This window comes from Opisthocomus hoazin, chromosome 2 (genome assembly GCF_030867145.1).
Source record: "Opisthocomus hoazin isolate bOpiHoa1 chromosome 2, bOpiHoa1.hap1, whole genome shotgun sequence".
Classification (NCBI taxonomy): domain Eukaryota; kingdom Metazoa; phylum Chordata; class Aves; order Opisthocomiformes; family Opisthocomidae; genus Opisthocomus; species Opisthocomus hoazin.
The window spans coordinates 111,756,024-111,783,259 of record NC_134415.1 but is presented as its reverse complement, the minus strand read 5'-3'; the positions used below and the strand labels follow the sequence as shown (position 1 = coordinate 111,783,259).

At 37.2% G+C, this 27,236-nt stretch overlaps 1 protein-coding gene across 3 annotated transcripts in view; it reads left to right on the top strand.

Moving 5' to 3' along the window:
• The window catches only part of EIPR1 (EARP complex and GARP complex interacting protein 1), an 88,167-nt gene extending 61,951 nt beyond the window's left edge, over positions 1-26,216 (top strand). For 2 of the 3 annotated variants that reach the window (XM_075414788.1, XM_075414790.1), the window contains 4 exons: positions 7,919-8,055; positions 11,414-11,581; positions 12,811-12,978; positions 23,926-26,216. In XM_075414788.1, coding sequence (XP_075270903.1) covers positions 7,919-8,055; positions 11,414-11,581; positions 12,811-12,978; positions 23,926-24,100 — 648 coding nt within the window. In that variant the 3' untranslated portion in view covers positions 24,101-26,216. Of the gene's footprint in view, positions 1-7,918; positions 8,056-11,413; positions 11,582-12,810; positions 12,979-18,586; positions 21,322-23,925 lie in introns of those variants that run through there. The other variant, XM_075414789.1, reaches the window with a different exon arrangement.
• The last annotated feature ends 1,020 nt before the right edge of the window (positions 26,217-27,236 follow it).

Genomic DNA, 27,236 nt, shown 5'->3' with positions numbered 1-27,236 from the left:
TGAATTCGGATAATAGTATATTAATTCATGTTGGTTAATACCATCAGACCTCTATTTAATTTACAACCCTTGTTGTATTTATAAGCATAAGTTAAGTTTATTTTCTGTGCACTGCTTTGAGTTCTCAGTTATGAGAATCTTCTAATCAATTCCAAATTCTTTATTTTTTTTTAAAACACACTTTTGTGGGATATTAATAAAAAGGGCTTTTTTTATTTGCCTTGAAAGGTACAGAACAGCCTATGGCAAAAAAATCAACTCTCATGGGGTGGGAGGAGGAGGAGAAGGGTTTTCTGAAGAGAGAGGTCATAGAAACTGTTAACAGTTCTGTTGGAGGTTGTAGGTGATTATACAAGGTGTCATTTGGTGCTACTTAGAAAATTCTTGCCAGGAAGTTCACTTTTGCTTTATATGCAGACACACAGGGAGATTATTTAAATGCTGAGAAGCATTGTGTTTATTATTGTGTTCATTAGGATAAAAGGTGGTCAGTCTTTGGCATGTCTTACCACCTAACATGCTGTTTGGTTCTAGCAGATGGTGACAAAGCAATAAGTAGCTAGTGAACTTATATATTCTGTAGGGACTGTTGAGGGGAAAAAGTCTTTACAAAATATTCCTGTTGCTTATGGACTTGTAAGTGAAATAACCATGTATGTGTGTGTCTGTATATGTGTTATTTTAACTGACTAAATCAATAGCCTAGGATTAAGACAATAAAAATGTCGGTGTGATTGAACTTTTTCCCTTTTTGTCAAAAATATGATGGTGATCAAGTTGAATGACATCATCATCATTGACTAAAAGTAGGATCTGGTCCACTGTGTTTGTATCAGGTAATGGAATTAAGGAGATATGGATTACACTGGGGCAGCACTGGTCTTCCTGTTTTAAGAACATTTCAGTTGCTTCCTTTTTGGATAGGTATGCATTACAGGCAATATTAATTTCAATGGCAAGAAGTAAATACAGTGCTACTCTTTATGGACTTTTCATGTTTATGAAAAAGTTTATGTGAAACTCAGGTGTAGTATTGATGAAAAACTGAAAATATATGTGTCTTTAAAATTCTGCACCAGCCAGAATTTCTACTTGCCTACACTGATCAAAACTTAGAGCCTTTTATTAGGCGCATCTTCTCTATATGCCTGGAAGCTACAAGTCACATTGTTTAATTAGAATTAGCCTGAAGAATTTTAGGGTTCCTGATATTTTCAGAGCTTCTTTGTAATAAAACTACTGGCGTGTTCGTTTTCTGAATTATCTGGTCAACCTGCCATAAAAAACATTTACTAACTGTAACATACAATACATTTCTGTGGGTTTGGGGTTTTTTCCCGTTCAAAATTTTTTTGATAACTTTTTTTCATTACAGTGTTTGATACAGGAATATTTACTTGTATGTGCATTAAGACAAGCTTCTTCTGTCCTTTTGATCACTCCATTTATTATTGTTTTGAGGACATTATCTTCTGGGGTGACACTAATCTTATATTCACTGCATCATTACGTTTTGTAGTTAAATTAACTGTTCTTTGCCATTTATAATCATTAGCTGCACCTAAGAGAAGCACAACCAATCCACAAGATCTGGGTAGATACTGCAGAAAAGATGACAGTTAGTATTCCTATATACAGACTTCAGGTCAGATGTCACCAAATCATTAGAACTCTTCTGTGGGTAAGTGCAGAATGTTTGGAAAGGCAGATGAGTGCAACAGAGTGAAATGGAGATGTTAAAATACAGATATTTTTCTTTCCCGTATTTTTTCACAAAGGGGAGGAGTACAGGTGTGGTTTTGATCATTTTTATCCAAATAATTCATTAGATTCCCTTTATATTTCTTGTCCCTTCTGGAGTCTTTAGTAGCATTTAATGCATAGGTGATGTTAATTCAGAACAATAGAAAATATCTGGCAGTGGCATTCCAGGCAAGAAGGAAGATGTTGTGGAGAAGATTTCAAAGTCTATCTGGATAAAAGTAATGCATCCAAATGTAGGAGGAAGATAGGAATATGCATGAGATGCTTTCTTGGCAAGAGGGCTGCTGTTCCTCAAGGTAGAAAATACATTGTGGACTTTATTGGAGAACTTACTAGAGGGTCTCGCAATTATTTCAACTAGAATAAACATAGATGAGTTAAAGGAAGGCAAAAAACTGTCTGAAGAAAAATGGAAGAGAAATTACTGGATCAGAAAGAGGATAGAAGACCAGTTCTTGAAGAGTTGGTGTTGGGATCAGTTTTGTTTGGTGGTCTCCTTAATGGTAGCATAGAAGTAGGGGCAAAATAATGAAAATTGCTGATGACAGAAACTTGGAACATGTCATCAGTACATAGGAGTAACAATATATTTTTCAGAGGACTAACTAGCTGCTCTAACTAGCTGCTCTTGACGTTTGGTTTAATTTTTGTAGTGTAAAACAGCAAACTTGTGTTTAAGGAATAAAGGTATTTTCTTACTGTGAGGTGGAAACTCAGCACTTAAAAATATGTAGATTCTGTTACTTAGCTGTTCTGAGAAAGACTGTGAGCTGCCAGTATGATGAGGGAGTTTGAAAAGGCAAACAACTGTAAGATGGTTCAGGAGAAAAGAGCAGTTATGAAAGGACTATGTGGCATCGTTGCCTGCAATGGAAGGAATTGAACTTCGTGGTTTTTAAAATTCTCATCAAAATTTCTTTTTCTGTCAGTAACAAACCAGAACAACAGTCATCCCCTCTTAATATGGATCTCCAATTTTTCAGTGGCTTTCTTACTGTGGTTATTACACGGACATCTGCTTGAGGCTGTCTTGAGATCTCCACACAACGTCCAGCACACACAGAATTGTGGCTCATTTCCAGTTGATGAGGTTATGGTTAAAAAGCATAAAAAAACTTTGTGTAATGTATCTCAGTGAGGTTAGATACTCTTTAGAAATTTTAAATATTTATGGACTTAATTGTTTAAAATGTCTTCACTACCCCATGTTCACTGAGGAGGCAGTCAAGATCAAATAAGCACATGCAGTGTAACCCTATGAATATTTCATAAATGGAATAATGACTTCTTTAGTGGTCTTGTCTAGAATGCACTTGAACATCCATCAGATTTTTAGTCTTATGACCTTTAGGGTAAGGTGTGAGAGTTCCTTTGTGTTCGCTGTTTTCAGGGGTTTTTTTGTGTGATTTATTCTGTTTAAAGCACAGCTGCTGCTTTAGGGGTAAGAAAAGTAAAAGTTATTAAATAAACATTTATTAAAAAAAACCACATTCAAAAGTCAAAAGGCATGTTTTCTCATTTATCAAGTAAAATATTTCTGGTTTTTATCTTTCAATTAATTTCTAAGTGTTTAAAAAAAACACACCTAATATATTTTTAGATCGAATTGTAAAGGCCTTTTTTGTCAAGAAAGGAGAACAAAGTCATTTCCTTAAAATAAATGCAGGTTACCAATGTATTGATAAATATTTAGTAGGTTGCTGCAGTTGTTAAGCCTTTACATAGAAATTTGCATCTTTTGCTCTCCCTGTATAATGACTGATAATCACATTTTTTCAGATGATGAAATTATGAAACAAAGATACTAATGTGTGCTAATATTACACACTGTACCACATGGATTGATTTTATTAACAGAAGAGAAAACTTCACATTTTTGTTAGATATTATTTTCTTACAAGAATACTGATTGTCACTGGTAACCATTTATACATACTAAGAAATGTAGTATTTACTTCAATTTGGTACTTTATTATCCAGAAAGATATTATATGAATTTCTAAAGTAATCAAAGTAGAGCACCAGAACATTCCCTATTTTATAAATATTTTGTTCTTTGGAGATGTTTTCAAATGGTTTGTGTCAAAGTCTGTTTGAGGGAAACAGCTGACCTTCCAAATGCATAACACAATAAGTAATTGTTAGTCATTCTACCTTAGAATTAGTTCATATGTTAACAAAAAAACCCAACAACCCAACAAGTTGTGCATATGAACACTTAGTTATTAGATGAAGATAGCATAGTGAGAGAACAGAACTAAATGTTTCCAGTTACCATTTTGTCCAGAAGTTTTTAGAACTTTAGATCTGGTCCTCTCGCATTGTTTTTCATAATATGTTGCGAGAGAAGAAAGTTACAGCCCCCTCAGCCACCCTTGGAAGAAAATTTGATAAATCCTACCATTCATGTGCTTCGTGCTGCTCAGTTCTAAGAGTGGTTATGCTGATCCATACCCAAGTCCATCCAGCCCCAGGATTCTGCTTGGAACAGTGGCCATAGCAGGCTCCAAGGAGAAGTTCAATGGAACAGATGTGTTGGATGCTTTGCCCTTAGCACTCAGTCAGTCATCTTCCCTTTTCAATCCAAGGATTTTTCTGAGCCTGGCTGGGTTTGTGTACATAGTGTAACTCTCCATAGATCTTTCTTCCAAGTATTTTCCTGCTCTGTTCTTAGACATAAATAATCTTTATGCATGCAAGGAGTCCACTGGGCAGAGAACTACTTTCTTTTGGTTACTGTTGAATCTGACTTCTACAGGCTTCTTGCAGTGGCCCAGAGCTTTGTTTTGGAAGAGAGCATGAACAATTGGTTCATTGTCTTCATGCTGCTTGTGATTTTTTTTTTTGCTCGATAATTTCTGTGATCTCTAGAGGTTAATATATGTGGGGTTTTTTTGTTTGCTTTTTGTTTTTTAAGGATACTGCCTATCCTTTCCTCTTTCCAAATCAGCCTTTATGAGAATCAAAATTTGAAGTGGAAAGAGGCATCTCAGTCCTTACTGATATTTTGATAAAAATAAGTTGGAGTAATTGATGGGTTTTTTGAGTACACAGAAATCAGTCCTTCAAAGCTAGAATAGACTTTTTCATATTCAGGTACTTTGCTTTTGTAGAAGCCCTTCCTTCATTGAGGATAACAACATATACAGTTCTATTCTGATCATATTACATTGCTTATTTATTTTTTTCAGAAACTTTTATTTTTGTATCAAAGCATTGCTCTCATGAAATTATAGTATAATATCATACTGCCCTTTTATTATTTTCCTTATGTCACCAGCTTTAGGCACTGATCCATTGAAGCACTTACAAACAGTGTTAAATCCATCCATATTCTGATAACCATTTTACACTGTTCAAGGTTTCATTTTGTCCAGACTTTTTTCTAAAGTCAACGTGTGATCCTTGCACAATGCAAGAACAGGAGCTAATTATGTTGTCTAAAAGTAGACATTGGATCTTAACTCACTTTTTTTCTTACTGTAAGTCAGGTTTTCTGTTTATAAAATATTGCTATAAAATGTTTTCTTTCAGTGTGCAGTGAGGCCATCAGAGCTGTGTGTCTTCATCTTTGAGCGGCAACAAATCCAAATTCTTATGTGAGAGCGGTGCCTAAAATAGTCCTTTGTTGTATTTTCTTTCCTTCTATAGTCAACTTTTCTGCCTTTAAAGAAGAGGAAGGAGGAGTTCAAGATATAAAGAAAGCTTGCCTATCTCCGTATATTTAGGTATCAATTAAAGCTAGGGGTTTTTTTGAACCTGCATTTGTGATTCCAGGTCACCAGTTTTGTTTCATTTAAGCTCATTTCTTGGATTTCCAGGAGGGAGACTTGCATACTTCCTTCTGTTACATGAGAATTCCTTCTTCTGTATGAACATTTCTCTCCGTTACCTCTTAGCAATCCTTTAAATCTGTGCAGTTCCTTTCTGGCTCATAGACGATGTGCAAAGAGCATTGAACAAAACTGTATTCCGTAACTTCTGGGATTTCATTTCATTTTATTAAGAGAAGTCTACTATGTTGATTGGGAGGTTGGCTGTATATATAGTTGGCCACCCATACAAGGAAAGATGTCGTTTAATTCCTGCAAATATTTAAGGATTGCTTCAGAAGGCAAGGATGGCTTGGCCAATCTTACATGTATGTGATTTTTTCATATGTGTTATTAAGAAATAGTGCAGGATGTGCGTGCTGGCCTCACCCATAAACTTTTGGCTGAAAAGAAAAACAGTGTTGATCTTTTTGTAATAGTTCAAACTATAAAAGTTGAAATAAAGACTTAAAAAAAAAAAAAGGTGGAATGCTGGAGAAAGTATTATCTGCTGACAAAGACCTTCTAACCTGAGTTATATTTTGGATATGTGATGCTTTCTGTCTGAAGAAGAGATTTTAGAAATACCTAATAAGAGATACTCTTTTCATTGGTACTGTCTTAGTGTTAACATTTGCTTCTCTCCTCTTCCCCCAGTCTGAGCCTTGCTTGGCAAAGGCTGCTTACTAAAGGAACTTAGTGTAATTTTTGAAATGACCCACTCAAGCTCTGCATATTCTCTTATGCATTGAATCTAGTATGTGTCAAAAAATAAACATTGCAGCTTATTTTATTATCCTGCATCCAGTGTCCTGTGCAGTACTTTTCTTTCCATAACTTGCAGGTTATTAATATAAAGGCTTTCAGACAGTATTTGAGGAAGAATGGTGCTAACAACGTTATTGTGCTATGTAATACATGAGCCATGTATGACCATGCTGGGAATCCTGGTTCTTTAAAAACAAAAAAAAACCAGAACAAAAACAAACAAATAAAAAAACCAACAAAACCCCACAAACAACAAACTGAGAAGCCAGCACACCTTAGGTACATAGACTTCAGTGATGGAATAGTTGTAATGTCTAGATTGTTAATCTGAGTGAAAAGTAAATATGGTATTCTTGGTGGAACTGTAATAGTAATATACATATATTGTGAAATATACATATAGTGAAATACAGAAATGGACATTGGTATTGTATACAAATACATATAAGCAGTCTTGTGTTGACAACATATTTTTCTGTTGATGTCACTTAAAGTTCATGTAAGCACAATGCAGGTTTTAGTCTTTTTCATCCATCAAACTAATATTTCTGCTGAGGAATCTTCTATTTAATAGCATATTTTATGATGTGTTAGGATTTAGGTAAAGGAGAAAAGTGATCCAAGGAGATCCAGTGCAGTAACCTGCTTTTGTGAAGTCCCTCTTAATGAAAGACTTTGAAATATGAACACTGTGTGCAAGACGACTGAATAAGTCTGCTGTCTGCCTAGCTGCTTGGAATTACTATAAATTTTGTATCTGATGAAAATGCAAGTAATTTGGTTTTCCTCCCCCTGCCCCCCATTTGATATTAAACAATCAGTTTCGGTTAGTGACTAGAAGTAGAAGTAACTTGCAGTGTCGGCAGCTTCATTTTTTTTCCCCATGTTCACGTGCAATTGGAGGGTAACTTTCTGTACAACTTAACAGAGAAAGCTGATTACTTTGTGCGATCTTTACCTATAGAGACGCAGAGCTGTCTGTCAATGACATACAAACCTGGTTTTGGAACCAAAACCTTTAGTTCTCACAGATAGTAGATTAATGATTTAATACCTGCTATTATTTAATAGACATGTAGGGAATGACATGGTCACCTGGGCCTTGATTTTTTTTTTTTTTTTTTTAAAGGCTTCTGTATGTTTACTGAGGAGTCTTTGATACTATAATTCTGTTCCTGCAGATAAAATTTGGTATTTTGTCATGGAAAAACAATCTTGTATGACTGTTCATGAAACTAAATGGGTGTGCCTGAGGCAGCTACAAATTTGTGCAGTGTGTGCGTAGTGTCTATCTACTGTTTCAACAAATGATCTGAAACCGTTTATTTTAGTTTATAAAGTAGTACAGTACTTCTAATATTTCTGACTACATTACACTGCATAGTACTTTGTAAAAATTACTTTCTGAGATACAAAATCAGCTTTAGCTTTTAATTTTTTCTGGCTTTTATCCTAGGACTGTGGTAGTCTGTTACACTTATAATAGGCTATTGTACAGTTTCTGTCTTCAGTGGAACGCATTTAATTTTAGCTTTACATTTAGAAACATTGCCAGCTTTTTTTCATTATTTTAGCTCTCTAGTTCTGCAGCCTTGGAAGGAAAGGGACAATTAAGATTTACTTCTGGAAGATGGAGTCCACACCACAACTGCACACAGATTGCAACAGCCAATGATACCACTGTTCGAGGATGGGATACGCGAAGCATGAGGTAATGGGAAATTGCAGTCGTTCTTCAAAAAAGATAATTTCTGTTGGAGGTGGATTTTTCATTGCTTCTAACATGATTTTTAATTTTTTTTTTTAAATCAGAAATATGGCAAAGCTACCACTTATAAAAGGAAGGATTGGGCTTGCATAGCTGATGTAGTCACAATTTTTCAAAGGGTTTTCTCTGCTTTTTCCCTTCAGCTTCAATTCTAACTTGTGTGTTCAGTTTTACTGAACTATATACTAGTCTCAGGATGATTTGTTCAATACATAGGCATTACCTGAATGAAGGTGTTCTGTAATTCAACCTGAAAATGATTTAACATCAGTCATGACTATTCTATGAAGTGCCTTCATAGCATGCTATTTAAAGGTAACTTTAATCTCTGAAGGTAACTCACAGGGTAAGTTCACTCTTCGCTCTTCTGATTTTAACAAACAGTATACTATACTATATTAAAAATTGTAGCACGCTAGTTATGTGAAACTACTGAATATATCCAGATCATTTCCAAATCAATTAAGGCTTTGAATATACCTAATAAGGTGTTTCCCCTCTTGCTCAGTTGTGATTTTGATGAGCAAAGGAGTGATGTTGTGCAGATCTGTTGCCATGACTACTAAAGCCTGTGCAAGCTTTTTTAAGATATGCTTTATCCCCTTAGTACATAGTAATTTATCACTAAACCGAGAAGACTGATGTCTTGTGATAACTTTTGTTGCCTTAAAGGGGGATGACTTTAAATTTAGGTCTGTGGTTCCTGCCAGCTCAGGGGTGTAGCAATAAATCCCTGTGTTTGCCACCCTTGTGTGTTTTTGCCAAAAAGGTTTATTTAATTTAATAAACAAAAGCTAGAAATGCAAATATAAGCATTAAAAGTCACTTTCTGTATGCTTGTCATCAGGTTTGAAAGTCCTGTTCTTTGCCCTGTAAAAAGATATATAAAAATCTAACTTCATAAGTATGTGTATACTTAATTTATGAAGACTCATTTAAATGAAGCATACAAGAGGAGAGAAAGGTCAAAGGAAAAAGGAGTTTTTAAGTTGATTTTTTTTTGTGAACTTCCTCTTTTTAACATATAACATGCAGACCTTAAGATTAAAGCCTGTGTTTCTAAGTAGAAAATGTTAAAAGTTGTGAAGTCTGCTTCAAGCTCTATCTCGTATCTTGCATTGTATGAATACTGTGAGTAATTTGTGTGAAAGATGGATAGTACAGATATTTACATGATCCTCAATGAAAGTACAGGTTGGTTAACAAAAGCAAACTTCATAATTCTAATTACTTTAAGTTAAGCTCAAATTAGATAGTCCTTGAACCAATTTACGAGTACTATGCCAAAGAGCTGTTTGCAGCGTACTTGAAAAACATTCACAAGAATGAAGTCTCATCTGCAGTTACACTGTAATATGTCTAGAATGATGTGAATATTTCATAATGACTAGTTAGGTTAGAGGTAGGAGTGTAAAGTCAGGGCAGTATAAACTGTGGCAGTGTAAGAAGCAAAAAATTAGAGAGGGGAAAAAATCAAGGTCAGAAAATTGTTATATCAGCAAAGAACAAGGGAGGAAAGGTATTAAAGAAGTAGTTAGAATAGCTACTTCCATGGAGTGCAATTAGGATAGCTGTAAGATAGAGGGAGTGAACAATTTTGGACATAGCAAACAAAGAAGGGGGGCCAAAATAGAGGTTGGTGGGAAGTTTCCTAGATTGGACTAGGAAGCAATCTTAATCAAAGAAGAGCTTGAAGCAGAGGAGACAGACACTAGGCTGAATGGATTTAGAGAGATAATTATATCAGGAAAATTCGTACTACAAGAATAAATTATGAAAACTATGGGAGAAAAAGAATATGAGAAGGTGGAGCCAGTAGGTGTAGAAAATGTTTGTGTGATCTGACCTCAATCTAAGATGTAACTGGAAAATTCAATATAGATAATATTGCTGTAGGTGGGATGATAAAGTGAAAGAAAAGAATATTATTTGGGAAGGAAAGGGATCAAGTGGTCAGAATAATAGTCAAGTAGGGATAAAGGCTTTCACTGTAACCACTGCTGACTATACAGTGGACAGCAGTATTTCTTATTAAGCCCTTGCATCTCCATGAGCAATGCAAGAATTGCAAGAAAGAAGTGAAAGGTGCAATAAAGGAGAAGTGTTTTATTGCTGCAAGCATGCCTGAGATATAAATAACTTCCCGTGAAGATATTTCAAGAAATTAAGAGCAAATGTTGAATTCAGATCCCAGAATACCTGTTAGAAAGGTATGTTTGAGTGATGTCCTTAATCTCTCAAACTCTGAGAAGTTGTTGACATCGAATGTCTAAGTAATGTTCTTTATCCCAGGTGACTGCCGTAGCTGTCAGGATAAGGCTTAGTGTAGGCCTGGTATTGTTTGAACCTCTCCTTACAAAGCAAAGTAGCTCTGTATTAATAGTTAGGTGTTACTAGCAAGAGACTTCTTTATCTGGTCTGAACATGAGAACATATATGTAGCACAGGAAATATAAAGTTTTGGTCTGTCTGTGAAGAGAGAAAACTTTCACTTAAAAGAGAAAAGCTGACAAAGTGTTGACAAGTTCTAGTGAAGATTGTAGGATACTCAAATCTAAGCAGAACTTTGGTAGATGGTGGCTTTGAGAATGGACATGGGAACGGATACAGCCTTTTCGTAAAACTTGTAATGCAGCAGCGGAAGCAAACAAACAAAAATCCCAAGTTTAACAGGGAGGTAGGGAGACAAACTGATGGAACATTATGTTTTGAATAAGGACACTAGGTTATTAGCAGTCCTGCAAGTGTTTTCTGATGTGGTCCAGATGGATGATTATGCGCGTGGCTATGTAGTTTGAGGGCCACAGGTAAATTAATAATATATGCCAGATTTCAGTAAGGTAAGTTCAAAACAGAGCAATAATAAAAAGCTGTTGTTCATACCTGTTGCCTCCCTTGCATCTCAGCTTTTCATATAGGGACAACTAGATGTCATAAATACAGAATTGGTATAGCTACTTAGGGGTGGAGAAGCTCTTACCTGAAAATGCTGTGATTTGTTAGTGGACATTTCATAACAGTTAGAGAGGTGTGCTAGCATCATCTGGAACTGCTGTTTCCTTTTAGTTCCAGATAATCGTAATGCAAACAAGGAAAGAGCAAAGCTTCAGAGCAAGCTGAGAAATCTATACAAGTTGCTGTTGTTAACAGCTGGGATTTCCCTAAACTGTGCACTAGCAATGAGAGCTCTGGGTCTGCGGGGGCTAAGGGGATTATGCAAGTTTCCAGGGAAACAGACTCCTGTCAGTGGAGTGCAGTTAGCTTTTTATAGACCATTTAATTTTTTTAATGTGTTTTACAGACAGATATATTGCATAGAAAATGCACATGGACAGCTGGTACGAGACCTAGACTTTAATCCCAATAAACAGTACTACCTGGCTAGCTGTGGAGACGACTGCAAGGTGAAATTCTGGGACACAAGAAATGTCACTGAACCAGTGAAGACACTAGAGGAGCATTCCCACTGGTAGAACAAATTATCTGCATGCTGTTTTGTGGGTGGATGGCTTATGTAATTTATTCAGCTAATTATTTTACTGTTTAGGAACAATGCAAACTAACTATGTTTGTGCTATTGTGAATAATCATTTTTCTGCACGGAGGAAAGGTTTGCCAATGTTCCTTGTGTGATTGTAAATTACAAGTTTAGACAACGTTAGTCTAATTGGCAAGAAACTGTTAACATTGTTGGGAGATAGGGTACACCTTTGAGGAGCACAGCTCAGAACTTGGCTGGTAGGGGCCAGCTGGGACAGGCCTGCCTGCCCAGATTGAGCCTGATCTGCTGCAGCTGATGTTCGGAAAAGCCCTTGAGCTGTTTTGGTTACAGCAGCTGCCATCTATCCTTCTGTTGTTGAATGGGGAAAAACTTCAGTAATTTTTTTATGCTCTTCACAGCCCTTAAGCCAGAATATGCAAGTGAGTAATTTTATTCTCTGAGATAATATTTAGAGCCCTTATCTACCACTCTGGCCTGTGGCTGGAGCAAGGAGAGAATCTTTTCTGACGTTTGCAGACTTCAGTGGTTGAGAAAAGATGAGCAGTTCATCTTTTTTTGCAAAATAAATCTGGACCCTGAAGCTGCTTTGAGGGGAATGAAGATGTGAATTAACAGAAGCAGCATTTGTGCTTCCCCTTCCCCCCTCCTGGAAGATTAAAAGACAAAGAATAAAACAAGAACCATAAGATATTTGGTATTAACTTGATACGTAAAATGTAAGAATTGAAGGGAAATATAATCCTACTTTTGTTTTAGGGTCTATTTTAAACTTTACTGTAAGGATGTTGTGAGATTTTTGTTTAACAGGTTATTTCTAATCTGTATTTTGCTATGGGGAATTTTTTATTTTTAGAACTGAAATATTTATCTGATTTTCTAAAGAATGAATTAACATGTACCCACAAGGAATGATACTGCTGAGTGGAGTGTTTTGTTCTTTGGATTTTTTTTTTTCCAAACTTATATGTTGAATTTTAAAGACACCTCATAGAAAACAGATGACATGGAAGCTTGTAAGTCAAATAAAGATGGCAAAAAACAGCCTTTGGAATGAGGCATGAACACATGTCACTTCCATGTGTTCTTGCGTTTAAGTCAAAGATCAATTTTTAGTGCTGTTCTTAGAGAAAATGATTTAACATTGATGCACTACCTGCCAAGAATAGCTTCTTGTTCTTTCTGATTTCATTTTTTAGGGTCTGGAATGTCAGATACAATCATTCTCATGATCAGCTGATCCTTACAGGAAGCAGTGATAGCAGAGTTATCCTGTCTAATATGGTATCGATTTCTTCTGAACCGTTTGGGCATATGGTAGATGATGATGAACTAAGTGACCAAGAGGACCAGCATCAAGAAGAGAAGTATGAAGTTTCCTGAGTTTTATGCAGATGCTTGTAGTTTGTCTTTTCACTGTAGTGGTTAATGTGCTATTTTTTTGCTGACTAGGATTTTTGTATACAGGCCTTTCAGGTATGTAGTCCTAGTTCATTCTCCTTTACTCAGAGTCTTGGGTGGAATACACTCCTTAAATGCGATTGACACGGTCACTGTATGTTCACTGGTAGGAGGGTGTTGGTGATGCTGAGGACTAGTCCTAGAGTTTGCTGGATCGGTGAAAAGATTCACTTTAAGGGAGCTTTGGGTCAAGTTAAGCACATACAATAATCTGGGTTAAATGAGAGTTGAAAGTCTTTTTGCATTTTCTGTGTATGGTATGTGTTCTAACCTTTAGGAAGTGTTACCAGTCTAATAGTAAGCTTTTGCACAAGTGTAAATACATTAATTTTTGTAAATTTCACTCAATACTGTTGACTGCTCTAGAAACCAATAACTCATTAGACCTACTTCAAGCAAAACAGAACTTTGTTCTTGACACTCTTGGTAAAGAATAACGCATGTTACTGCAAGCATTTCTAAACACCGTCCGCTTGGGTGTGTGAGGAATCCTGTACTTTGCATGTGATTTTTGGAGGGATGGGGTTTTTAGTAAAGAGTTCACTGAAATCCCAAAACAATAATTTTTCATCCTCCATTTTTGTCTGCTTTCAACTTTTTCGTTGTGCAATATATGGTGCTTGTTTTCCTCTCTCTACTTCTTTATGAATATATATATACACACACACACACACATGGACTTGTATGGAGCAAGTCCAGAGGAGGGCCACAAAAATGATCAGAGGGCTGGAACACCTCTCCTGTGAGCAAAGGCTGAGCGAGTTGGGGCTGTTTAGCCTGGACAAGAGAAGTCTCCAGGAAGACCTTATGGTGGCCTTTCTGTACTTAAAGGAGGCCTACAACAAAGCTGGAGAGGGACTTTTTACAAGGGCAGGGGTCATAGGACAGGGGGTAATGGCTTTAAACTGAAAGAGGGTAGGTTTGGATTAGATACAAGGAAGAAATTCTTTACGATGAGGGTGGTGAGGCACTGGCACAGGTTGCTCAGAGAAGTTGTGGCTGCCCGCTCCCTGGAAGTGTTCAAGGCCAGGCTGGATGGGGCTTTGAGCAACCTGGTCTAGTGGATGGTGTCCCTGCCCATGGCAGGGGAGTTGGAATTAGAAGATCTATAAGGTCCCTTCCAACCCAAACCATGCTATGATATGTATATAGGGAGTTCTGTAGATCTAGTGTGGGCTGAGGTTTTCTAATTTTGCGACTAGCTTACATGGTGATCGTGGCACACTCTTTCTTTACAAAGTGAAGATAATGATACTGAAACTCATGTAAAATACTGTGAGACCAACAGGCTTTAGTCTTTTTTTCTTTCTGTTCTTTGCAGCTGTGAATATCAGTGTTCTACATGTTTGCACTGAGCAGTTGTTTTGTTATGTCTGTTACTTTATTTTAATACGCAAAACTGTCTGCAAAGAAGTAGAATAATTACCTCCTGAACTGTCTTTTTAAATGAAGAATAGTCAGATGTCATGAGCAACAAGGAAATTACAAAAAAGACAGAAAGATCCCCCACTTACTCAGCTGTGTTTGCTAGGTGTTTCAGTTAAAATTCTAAATAAAGTTCAGGTTACCTCTCTAGTAGCATTTTAAGGTTGCTCTTGCACCTTTATTTTGTTAATAGAGATGTAGTTTTACTCCAAATAGTTTTGAAATTTTGGGCTTCACATAAAGGACTTGGCAACCATTTTTTAAATATATTAAGTAAGGAAGCTATCCCATATATATAAATGGTTTATTTTAAATGTACAAAATGTCTCCAGAAGCAATAGGTGATGAAAGTCAAGGTATATCAAATTAAGTACCTAGAAGGCTGCTCACCTCAACAGTACATTCTTTCTAGAAAGTAACTAAACTACAGCATTTTAAATATGATGTACTTTTTGGTTCCTTATCTTTGGCCGGGGATTACAATTTATTCTGTTCTGGGTGGAAGATAGCATTAATGGAAGTGAGACGGAGATTACAGGGTTCTCTAGTATGGGGGGAATATATTAATATAAATCACATTGCAAGTGAATAGTGTTCTGACAGATGTTTTATAGTAGGTTCTCTGGAGTTCCGAATTTCCATGGATTGTAGGCTGTGTAGGTTGCCTTACTAAAACACAAGTGATTGTTTCTAGAATAGGAATTTTTGAAACCAAGAATATGCCAAGCGATGCAACAAGTATAGCGCATCTTTTCCTTTAGCTGCATCTCTTCATTTGGCTATGGGATGGATGTAAAGCACATCGTGGATGACTCTTACAGTAATGTTGTAGAGCCCTTGCCTGTTCCCAGAGGCAAGAAGAGTATCAATACTGCATTTGCTTTTGAAATACATACTTTTCAGCTGCTAATCTGTTCTCTGTAAAACCTGGGAAAGCACATTAGCTTTTGTAACATTTGCTTGGTACTGTAAGAGTCTTCTTTTGGGTGGTGGTTGGTTGTTTTTTTTTTTTCCTCCCATCTTTGTTATGAGTTGAGCTGGAAGGATATTTGCAAGGTACACACCAGCCTTGAATTGGTGCCAGATGAATGTCTGTTTAGTTCTGAGCACACTAATGAAGCAGGGCATAATAGCTGTTGGGAATACCTCTTGTTAGTCAACCACTAGTGCCAAATATTTAGGCTTCAGTACCCGTTTCCCTCCTGGAGATTGCTTTGAAGAGTGTTGTACCATTACACGGATACTGTCACTTCTGGAGAACACAGGGTTTTATTGTATCATTTGGTGGGGCGTGGGACCGGGGGGGTGTGTGTGTTTGTGTGCATTTTTTTTTTTGCTTGGGCATCTTCTAGACTTTCTTGAAAGTGTTACGTTCTCAAGGGATTAATTGTTATCCTGTTTTGGAGGACTTCTGATTTGCTATTAAATAGCACACAAATCCTGAAAAAGAAAAGGTCTTTTTTGGATGTGTCTTGAACTACACCAGGAAAAGCAGGTGTCTGTATAACTAGTATCTCCAGTCTGTCACCTTCAGACAGATTCACCAAATCTCTCAAAAAGAGAGTTGAAATATCAAATTGGATGAAGGAAAAGGGCTATTTCCTCATGGGCTCCCTGTTTTTCATGTTTTGAATAAAATGACGTGTAAAAATACTCCTTGAATTAAATATAAAAATGGAGAGTATGTACCAGTTGTATCTTCAAAGCTAGGGGTTTTTTTCTACTTAGCAAAAATACCCATATTTTAAAAATGTTGACTTATAATACTATTCTATGCAGCTAAGACTTCGGAGGACTTTAAGACTTATGTTAATTTTCAGTAGATTTGGGAATGAACTTTCTCCTTTTTATTGTATTTCTTGGCTGGAGACAAAAGCAAGTAATATGTCAGTTTAACCCTTTTTTGTTCAACCATGCAAAAATATGCATGAGTCTACCCACTCATTTATTCTTGCCAGATTTTCTGTAGTATATGCCTACCTTGTTGAGGTTCACAACTGAAAAATAATTATTTGGAGATTATTTTTTTTTTTTAAGAGAAGAATACAGGTTCTCTGAGTAATGAATGAACAACAACAAAAAAGTTGCCGTTTTCTATTCTTACTAAGGAATTATTTGTTGAGGTTCCTCCTTTGGGAGTATATACACTCCCATCTTGGAGACCAGAACATGCTTGCATAAGCAGTACAACTAGGACTTTTACAGGAGAATCTGTCTCTTGTCTCAACCGAGTGACCTTCAGTTCCTCTCAACTTCTGATTCATCTCACAGCAAGTAGTTTGCTGTCTCTTCACCTGCTTTTTAACTGCTATTGTTGTTGTTTCTCTCATCAATCAAAAAAATGTAAGAGCAGCCTCCCTGTATCATATCAAAGATCTCCGTAGCCTTTATTATGTCTCCGATAGTGGCCAGGAGGAAGGATGATAAAAACAGGAAAAGGAGATGATACTTCCCCTGGGTATGCTTCTAGCCCCTGACTGCGGCTCGGGGACCTTTACTGCCTTCTGAATCATCTGTGGAGATTTGCGATTCTTCCGTTTAGGATTTTCTTTTGCTGTCGGCCATATGCTTGAGTTAATCTGTTCTCATTAACTGTGGTTTTGTTTGTTCTGAAACCTGCTAGCTGCGCACGCACTGCCTTTGTGAAATGTGTCTAGGTGAAATATGCCGATTGCATTTGTCTTCTTGCACTGAATAAGGAAAGGCTTCAGTGCTTTCTGTTTAGGAAGCCCAAAGCCCCTCTGGAGGTAGTCTGAAAAGAGGATTGAGCTCTTCACAGAGAGGAGGCTGTTGGTATTATGCCAGAGGAGAGCCGTGGTGTATTCTGGTCAAGTCCCTAGTCTGCATAATTTAATGTACACTTCAAATGTGGCAAAAAAATTAGCTGAGAAATGGAGAATGAAATGCTGTACTCCTAGCTTAATTTCTAGCACCTTGATCCAGAGATAGAAAAAAAAAAATGTACAAAACAAATAGAACAGATGAGGTGAGTATTTGGGGTGCATTTAGCTTTCATCCTCAGGACAAATCCGATGTGCCTGGATAAGAACATAGGGAGTGCTTTGAATGCCTCAGTTTGAGCAAAATGTTTAAAGCATGGGGTCATTCCACATCTATGTATACAGTCGATGAAGGCAGGCTTCTCCTTGGCCTCTCTTTTTTCAATAGTTTTGCATTCTGGTGTTGCAAGGGCTTCCTCCCTGCAACACTGAACTTCCCTTAATTCCGAAGCTCCTGAAGGTTTCCGTCAGTTCCCTTTTAGATATCTGCAGAGCCCTGAGAACTGCCTTCCTCAAAAGGAGGTGGTGACTGTCTTATATCCTTTCTTCATTCTCTGGTCATCCAAAATCCGTATGTTAGTGAGTGAGTCTATTTTTGGTTGTATTAAACCAGTCTGACAGCCATTTTAATTTTACATTGCTATTTCTAACAATAAACAAAAACTGCCAGGTTCTTGCAGCTTAGTGTGCCCATTTTCACTCACTAATGAGGATTCCTTTTCTTCGGTTATTGCAACATATTTTATTGCCTTATTGGTTTGAATTTTAAACTCTGTAGCCCTCTGTTTGGTGTGTTGATGATACACAGCATGAGAAGACCATCTGTTAGCTTAGGAGCACCAACAACAAGCTACATGCTGTATCTACACCATTGTTTTCATTCTTCGTGACATCTATGGCCAGAACTTCGTGACAAGGTTCAATTGATAATTGAGGACTTGCTTTTTAAGAGCAAAGCGTTTTATGTATCCGTACCAATGAAAAGATATATATGGTCAGTAGCATTTTGAGCTTATACATCAGTCTTGAAAAGGAAGCTATCCTTACACTTCAGTTTTGCAGAATAAGCTTCCTACTTTCTTTGGGGTTTACAGGCATAAGATGTCTGTTGTGTTTTCACTGGCAGAACTGATTCTAATTACTAAGGTCAGTATGTTGCCTTCTCCCTTACGCTGCATTTTTTGATTATATGGTCTAAGCTTATCCTTATCTTTGTTAGCTATTGATGATTGTACCAGAAATTCACATTAGGAAATGCATTTTTTAATGTGTTTCCTGAAGTCTTATGTTTCCATCTTTTTCACCACAGATGTTGTCCACACTGTCCTTTGATACAAACAGAACAACATCTAACACAAGCACTTCTCACCATTTTGCGTATAAAGCCGAGATATAAAGGATTGATCCTTCCAGCACAAAGTAGCTCACTGAGACAGTGAAGTTTTAATGAGATTTTAAGTGTAGGAACATCTTCAGCAGATGGAATGGCCTGGCAAGAAAATGGTAGGTGGCCTCTTTGTAGAGAGATATTTCCTGCAAAATTCGATCTAAGGGAGATTGTGGTTTCTGCTTTTTGTGGTAGAAGTATGGTTTGGAGCCTTTTGAATAGCAAATAGTGTGGTTTCATGATAATACGTGCTAATTGTGTGATCTAACATAACGTCTGGGACTTCAGGAGAGTGAATTGTGAGCGTTGGTGTTTTGAAAACATTCATGATAAGTCAGACTTTCAGGATATTTCTACACAGCTGCTAATAGAGTTAATTTTGATGATATTTTGCTTGTGGTATTTATGTCTTAGAGAAATCTAGAAATTGTAGGATTATGCTATGGAATCAACCAAGAGACTCAATTAAAACAGCTTGAATAGTTTCTGGTTTGGGGAATGCCAGTGTTCAGGACTTTACTTGGGTGGATGTGTGAGAAGCTGGATCAAATCTAGTGCAGCAGCACTTTCCAGCTCCGAGATTATTTGGCTTTAAAAACACGGGGTTTTCCGTACTATTTCTCCCTTTAACCTTAATCAGCAAATTACACTTCTTAATTTATTTTATGTATTAGGGCAGCTATGAAAAGTGTTATATAAAAATATGCATTTCCTGGTTTTACAGCTGCCATTTTCCTGTAGAAGCAGTTCACAAGACAATTTTTTTATTTTTTTTACTCAAAAAAACAACGATGCTTACAGTATTATGAATGGCCAGGCAATTACTATATATATAAAAATTGTGTTCCAATATAAACATCCTTGATTTCTGTCTTCCTTAACAGAGTGAAAAGGAAGAATTATGTTGTCTAAGCTTACCAGAAACAAACCTTACGGTTGCTGTGTTTTCTCCTATGGTTAAAGGAAAGGGCATCCATGGGCCTTGTTCTAGAATCCAATGGCATGCTTTTCAGGATTCATTTTGGATGCTGCAGTACGTGTTGCTGCTCTATTGAATCACATCTATTTCATAGTGATTTTTAGATTAAAGAGGATTTAATTTTGGCTGTGATACAGAAGTAATGATTTTTGGTGACTCTGAAAAACATATTGTATTGAACATCGTGGTGACAAAACAATCACAAGCACTGCAAACTTAAGTGGTTGTTAGCATAAGAAGTAATTGGAAAGAACAGCTCTCTACACGAAAACAATTATCCAAGGCTTAACAGGCTTCTCTCTCAAGTCTGTGACACAATTAACCTTGAAGTTATCTAGTAAAATGAAAGCTCATCTTCTTTCGTAGGAGAAGGTGGTAGGGGTCACACTATGTGAGTAAGACTACAAAGAGAAAGTAGTCCACTTTCAGCTCTATGTGGCACAGGTCTTAAATTTATGCAGGATGTGGGTAGAGATTACACATTTCTTACAATGAGTTGTTGATGATGTAGGAGTGCCTTGTCAGTTGATGCAATGGAAGAACATACATAAGGAGAGAGAAAGATATTTTAGTCTGTCCAGAAAAGTCTTTAAAATAGCACAGGACAACGAGAAAGTAAAGAAGCTTTTTAAGGGGCAGGGAGATTTAGGACAAGGAAGAAAATAGCTCAGTAAGCTTGCCAGACATAACAAGTGATTACCAAGTATGCTTATCAAATATAGCCTAGTCAGACTGCTGTATCAAGGGATCAATAGACCAGGCACCTACACCTGTGATACACTAAACTACCTTTAGCATAGCTATTGCTTTTTTATACCCGTAACCTGCAACTTTTATGTAAAACCAGAAATCTCTGTGTGTTGGCAACAGCGTGAATTATAGATGTTAAAGTAGGATAGAAGAAAGTTTACTTTATATCCACCTCTGTACACATACTCTTCCTGTTTCTGAACTTCTCTAACTGGGAAGAAATTTGAGGTCCTGGACTCTTCTTTCTGTTCCAAAATCTGCCAAAGATCTGCTGACTTTATCCTGGTATCCAGTCCACTTTGAATGTTCTCCTCTTTCCTGCCGGGTGTTATGCATCTAACCTAAGAAAGCAAATAACCTGTGCATTGTCATCAGGAGTTAGTAACTATGAAATGGAGATAAGAATAATGGTCTTGAAATTATAGCAGTATTCGTTTAAACATTGCTATACTATGAATAGATTATTAGAACAAATACACTCATCAGTGATATGATATGTTAGGCTTTGAAATTACCTGTTGTATGTTAAGGAGAAATAAAATTGTAGCAATTGAGAAAACCGGAAGGATAATTAGAATATCTAAATAGACAAAACTGTCTTAAGATAAATACAAGTTGTTTTAGATGTGTTCCACTAGTATGTGCTGTGACAAAAATTATGTTTTTTCATCAACTCTGTTTATTTTTTTTTTTGTAGGTATTTGTTACCTTGCTAAAATAAATATCTATGTCATAGCTGTGAAGTCTGTAACTTCTTGCATTAACTAAGTTATATTTTGTATCTGGGGAGTTAGGAGAGTCTGAGCTGATTCTTTAATAAGTAAAATGGTGTAAAATGGTCAAAATTCATTGACAGTAAATAGATTGTTGTGGGACTCAAACTGGACAATTGTAAGTATCCTAGATTCATATAGATTCAACAGTAGTATCGTCAGCCTGTTCTTGGATTACCAAAAAAAGCATGCACATAGTCAAAATGCAGACAAATCTGAGGTGTTCTCCTGGAAGTCTGTTAGCATAGAGTAAGGTGATCTGTTTCCAGGAAGTTCCTGTTGTAAGGAAAAAAAACCCACAACAACCAACTTTGCTCTTTATTTTTTTTTTAATTATTTTGAACAATCTTTCACATACATGAAACAAATTCTGTTTTTTATTCCACTAGCAGAATCCTTCTGGGCTCATTACCCATCGCATAATTCAAAAGCTATCTGTTTTCATTCATAGTGTTTGTAAAGGGTGCTCATGGACATTTTCTTCTGGATCCTCTGTATCATTCCTGAGACGTCATTCTGAGATGCTTTTTCTTCCATCCTGATTATCTTGTATAGTATCTAGATCTTTTACACCAAGTCATCATTTCCGTAAAGAATTTCTCAGATTCTCAGTAACAGTCTTAAGACTATTACATTCTTCTGCACAAGTAGCCTATACATAATGTTGTCATAGAGCTACGCTATTTAAAATAAAAAAAACCTCTGAAAACTGAACTCGTAGTCTGAAGAACCACATGGAATAGCATGCTTTCTTTTTCTGGGAAGGCACAAAATTACTTTCATACTGAAGAAGAAATTCAATGTATAGACAATAATAAAAGGGAGTTAAAAATTGCAGTTGTAAATGGAACTGCCAAACAGAAGTTCATCTACAGACTTCTTTTCTGAACACTCATTCGCTTATGACTTCTGTAAATTAAATTAGATGAACTGTGTTATTTAAATGAAACGCTGAAACAACTCTGAGCGTACAGAATATAGTATAATGTAGAAGCTTACTTGTCCTTGCTTACTCAGCCTTTGGTTAACTGAGACTCCTGGTTACCTGAAAGTCGGTCGTGTCCCCTGACAGCCATGTGCACTGTGCATTACTCCCCTGCTTATCCGGGGAGACATTTGAAACCTTCAGAATAATGGAGTTGTGGGTAAGTGGGTGAGCACTGCGTGAAGCACAGTGCTATCTGGGGACGTGACCAACTTTCACTTAACCAGGCATGTCAGTTAGCAGGAATTTAGAAAAACACATTGCGGGAGATGAAGTGTCTGTGTGTGCATGTGTTTATTAGCTCTCTGCTGTTAGGTGGTTTGTATCACAGTATATATTCAGGAGAACTGCAAAACAGACCTGCTCTTTGCAATTAACCAGGGGCTGCATATTGTTTGTGCCATGACCTTTTTTTGTTAGCCGACCTTAAATGTAGCATAAGTAAATGATAAAAGTCCTTGAAACTAAATATGTGAAGCTATTCTGCAGTATCAGACTGCTTTGGGTTTATTCATTAAATTCAACTGAATTTTAATTGCAGTGTTAGATCCACAGCTGGTTAGGCTGGCTAGGTGGAGCAGCAATACCCTGCAGGCAATTCAAATGTGATACCATACACACTTTGCAATTGTAGAGATGCATGCTTTCAGCGAGCAACGGTAAAGGGCAAAGCCAGCCAATAACACCGCTTCGTTTCTGTAGTAGCAGCATCTGTTTAAATGATTGAGTGGCATTCACAAGGCTCTTCGGCTTTGCTTGTTGTTAGGAGGACTGCAGCTGTAATACAAGGCTGTTTCTGGGAGGCAGGGGGATGCTTCTGAAAAACTGATGGATTCCTGTCAGACAGGAGGTGATCCTCTGTGGGTGAAGGAGCTCTAAGGTCATCCTCTGAAAGCTCACCTACCCTGTAGCTACAGAATAATGTGCTGTGGTTTTCCTGTGAGAGGAGGAGGGATTGGCTCTGTGAGTGGAGGGAAGAAGGGCTGTTCTCGGCTAGCAGAGCTCAATCAATGACTCTTAGGTGGTTTGGACTTCAGAGAATTGCCTGAATCTGTTCTTAAATATTTGCAATGCAGAAGAGAATCTGTCTGTCTCGTGATTTAAGTGACCGGGAGCTTGGGTGTTGCAGTGAGAGGTGAAGTATACAATAACACATGAGAATTCCGCGTTGTTGTAACTCTAGGAGTCAGAGATTAAAAAATGAAGTATTCAGAGTGGTGCCTCCATCTCCCTTCTGTTATTCTGGAGAGAATGGCTCCAGGATGGCAGCACAGGAGAGACTGTGATGTTAAGAACTGCAACTTTTTACCTACCTACTCGTCTCTAATGAGATTATATATTACTTTAAGAATTCAGTTAACAGCAAAGGTGATAAGGAAGGGATGGAGCATGGTGAGGGAAATGGTGTTGATAAAAATGTGTGTTTAAGTGCCTTTAGATCATACCCTGTAGTTTAACTTGCTTTAGAGAGAGAGGTGATTAGTATAGGTTCTGAGAGACTTGGAAATGCACTGAACTTGAGATTAACAGGTACTTTGTCCCTGCAAATGGGGTCTTTAACATTGCCTTCATCCTGCTGTGTTGTCTGAGACATTAGGTACATGCAGATATCTGGTATAAAATACTTGCTTAGAGCCTACTACTGCAGTCTTGTACATTAAATGGGACGTTGCATATCTAGATGTTAGTGACACTCAGTATTGCCTTTTAAATCAAGTGTGTTCACAGATCCTTACTATTTTCTTCTTTTTTTTTTCCCCTCCTTGAATTTTAGGATTAAAGAGCCCCTTCAGGACAGTGTAATAGCTACCTATGAAGAACATGAAGATAGTGTATATGCAGTTGAATGGTCCTCAGCAGACCCATGGCTATTTGCCTCTCTAAGTTATGATGGGAGACTTGTTATTAACAGGGTTCCTAGAGCTCTTAAATATCACATACTGTTATAATTTGTTTGAATTATTGTGGAGTTGCTATCTTGATGTACACAGTTGGTAGGTATTGTTTAGGGTTTTTTTCGGGATCTATTTTTATTAAGTATATATGTTAAAAGTTTGTTAAGAATATCTGTACTAATATAGAAACTTCTAATTTGTCTTTTGTATTTGCTTTGGAAAACTATGATGCAGTTTCTGAAGGCTGTGCTAGTTAGATTTTTTCTTTTTTTTTTTTTTTGAGGGGCTAATCACTTTATAATTCACAAAGTTTCTCGAGATATTTGGTACATCCCATACTATTGCTTATTACTTCAGCTTTATGCAACTAGAGTGGATTACAGAGCTGGTGTTATACTGATACAAAAGTGGGACAATGTAGGGTGCATGTCGCAGGAGTGATCTGCTTGTTTACAAGAATAATACTTTGTCTTTCTGATATAAGCACCTTTCTGCTCTTAGCTAGAACCACATTCTGCAAACTATTCTGGTCATTCTTCAGTGTTCATATATACAGTTGGGAATGCCCTTAAAAGGCTTTCTTAATTCAGTCTACTATTTTAAACCATTTTTCTCCCATTTTGCATATCCTAAGAGGAAATGTTAATAGTGAAGGTGAACCCTTCAAAATGTGTTTTTCATTTAAGCCTTACGGTAGTATCAACAAAGTACTATAATTTTTGAACTGAATGCAATTTTGAGCTATATGTTGTTATTGGAAACAATATTAGTCTTTGACGAAATCTCTTATAGTCTCACGAAATGTATTATCACATGTTTATACAACTTAGTTGTGCTGTAATATATTTTGAGGGACTCTGAAGCTATGCCATTGTTAACCTGAAAAATGTCTTTAATATTTGTAAGTAGTCTCTCTTTCTTACCCTTCTGGCTCTGTGCCATTCTGCAGTATGCTGACATGATGTAGCAGGCTTTCAGCTAAGCGCAGAACATCCTTTGCTATAGCTTACGCTTTACAATACCTGACTTAGGCATTGGTAACTCTCGTTGCAAATGCTGAGAACAGGCAGATGCTGCCCTGCAGGAAAATGCACAGAAAACCTGAGATGTAAATGGAAGGCATGGGGAAACATGCCTGTATGTACTGACACCCTCCTTCCCCTCGCGTAGCTTGCTGTTAAAATGGAAATTCTGCTGCCTGTTCTTTGTATACTCAGACTAACCACAGCGGTAATTATTCCCTGTTGCCTTTTCATCACTCTTATTTCCCATTAACTTGAGAACCTGGGTATGTGTGATGGTGTTGGTTGTGGTATCAGTGTGTAACACCACTCCGAAGAAATGGCAAGAAGATGGGATGGAAAGATCAATACCAGCCTCTTCCTGTGATTCCTCCTGTTGCTGTGGCAACCGTTGGTGTTAGTGTCAAGGGATGGCCTGCTGCTCACCTCTGCTCGTCCTTACCCACTCTTGGATCGAAACATGTCCGAATGTGATTTGTTGTGTATACACAGCTGCTTCTGGGAGAACATGCTTTGAGAGCGTGACTGACTGCTATAGGCCAAAACATCCAGAGGAGATGAAAGTTGAATTCTATTTCTGGCTTTCTTAAAGAGCTTGTTTGGATGAATTCATAGCAGTGAAGAAATCTAATTAAATCCATGTGTACTATTGTTTGTATTTTGTGTTACGATGCTGCCTGTCTGCTCCAGAATGAATGCTTCATTGGAAATTCTGATGGTCTGATTTTATGCAGTAAGGTTTCAAACTTGTGCTATTTCAAATTGTCTCAATCTGTAATTAGGCATGAGCTATTCACCTATATACTGTAAGAAAAATTACTTTTCCAAATCAGTAGTGCTTCAGTTGTCTGAGTATCAAAATCCTTGATTGGGCTGCAGCTTTATATGTGGAGCTTTCAATCTTCAGACACAATAAGGTTTTGAATCTTTTTTTTTTTCCCCCCACACAAAAACTCCTGCAGTATACCTTTAGTATGCAGCAGAACTCTTTAAAACTTTCTTCACGTTAGCAATAAAGGTCTAATGAAACTTTCTTGTCTGTTAATGTGTATGGCTTGCAGTGTGAAGGTGATGGGAAATTGTGTAGCACTATGTGGGATTTGATTTTATTTTTAACATGTAATAAACGCGGGACAGATTTCAGACTACTTTTGATGTGGCTGTATTTCCTTTAATACTGTCAGCTTATACAAGCTGGAGAGCTCTGTAAACAAATAATACCAAGAAATATTTTCTTTTGTGTTAGTTTTGTTAAATGTGTATAATATCACTCAATAGGGAAGAAGAGAGGAGATGAACACTGAGAAGGAAGGGAGTAGCAGGTCACATTTGAATGAAACGGATTGCAGTAGAATGAAGAGAGCAGAAAGGGTCAAGTTTTAATCATTTTCAGCTGTCTGTAAAGCGGGATCTGAGCTACAAGTGCAGCGCTGGCAGCAATATGGAAATGACCTTCAGAAGGGAAGGCTTTTGACAAGGTTTCGTCCCAGGCTGTTAGAGAAAGCAAGCTGCTGTAGGATAAGGAAGGGTTCAAAGATGGTTAAATAACTGATTAAAAGATAGGAAATAGGAAGCAGGAATAAATCATCACATTTCATGGCAAAAAGAATGACCAATGAGGTCTTGCCAGGACCTGTGCCTAGGCTTGTGCTTTACGGCATATTCATGACCTTTATGGGAAAAGAGCTGCGTAGAAACATGGCAAAGTTTGCAGATGCTGGTCAGAGTAGTGAAGATTACTGACAGAAGAATTATGGAAGGGCCTTACCTCACGCAGTGACTGGATGATAAAAATGGTAGATGCAATTCAGTGCAGGAAATGTGAAGTAGTGGACATGGGAGAAAATTTTGCATAACTGCTGGGGACCACCAGTGTATGCCTATTACTGCTTGGAAGTAAGAACTTAGGGTTTTCATAGATCTTTAAAATGTCGGCTTAATAGAGGTTAAAAATTTAATTAAAATGTTGAGAATTACCAGAAAGCAAATGGAGAAGAAAATAAAGCATTGTTAATCCATTAAATAATAGATATTTATAAAAAATCTGTGGTGTATGTGTATCTTGAATACTGTGTGTAGTTCTGGTTTCTTTCGTCTCAAACCCAATGTAGTTAAACTGGGAAAGATTTTGGAGGAGGGTAACAGGAATGACAAATAGAATGCAACAC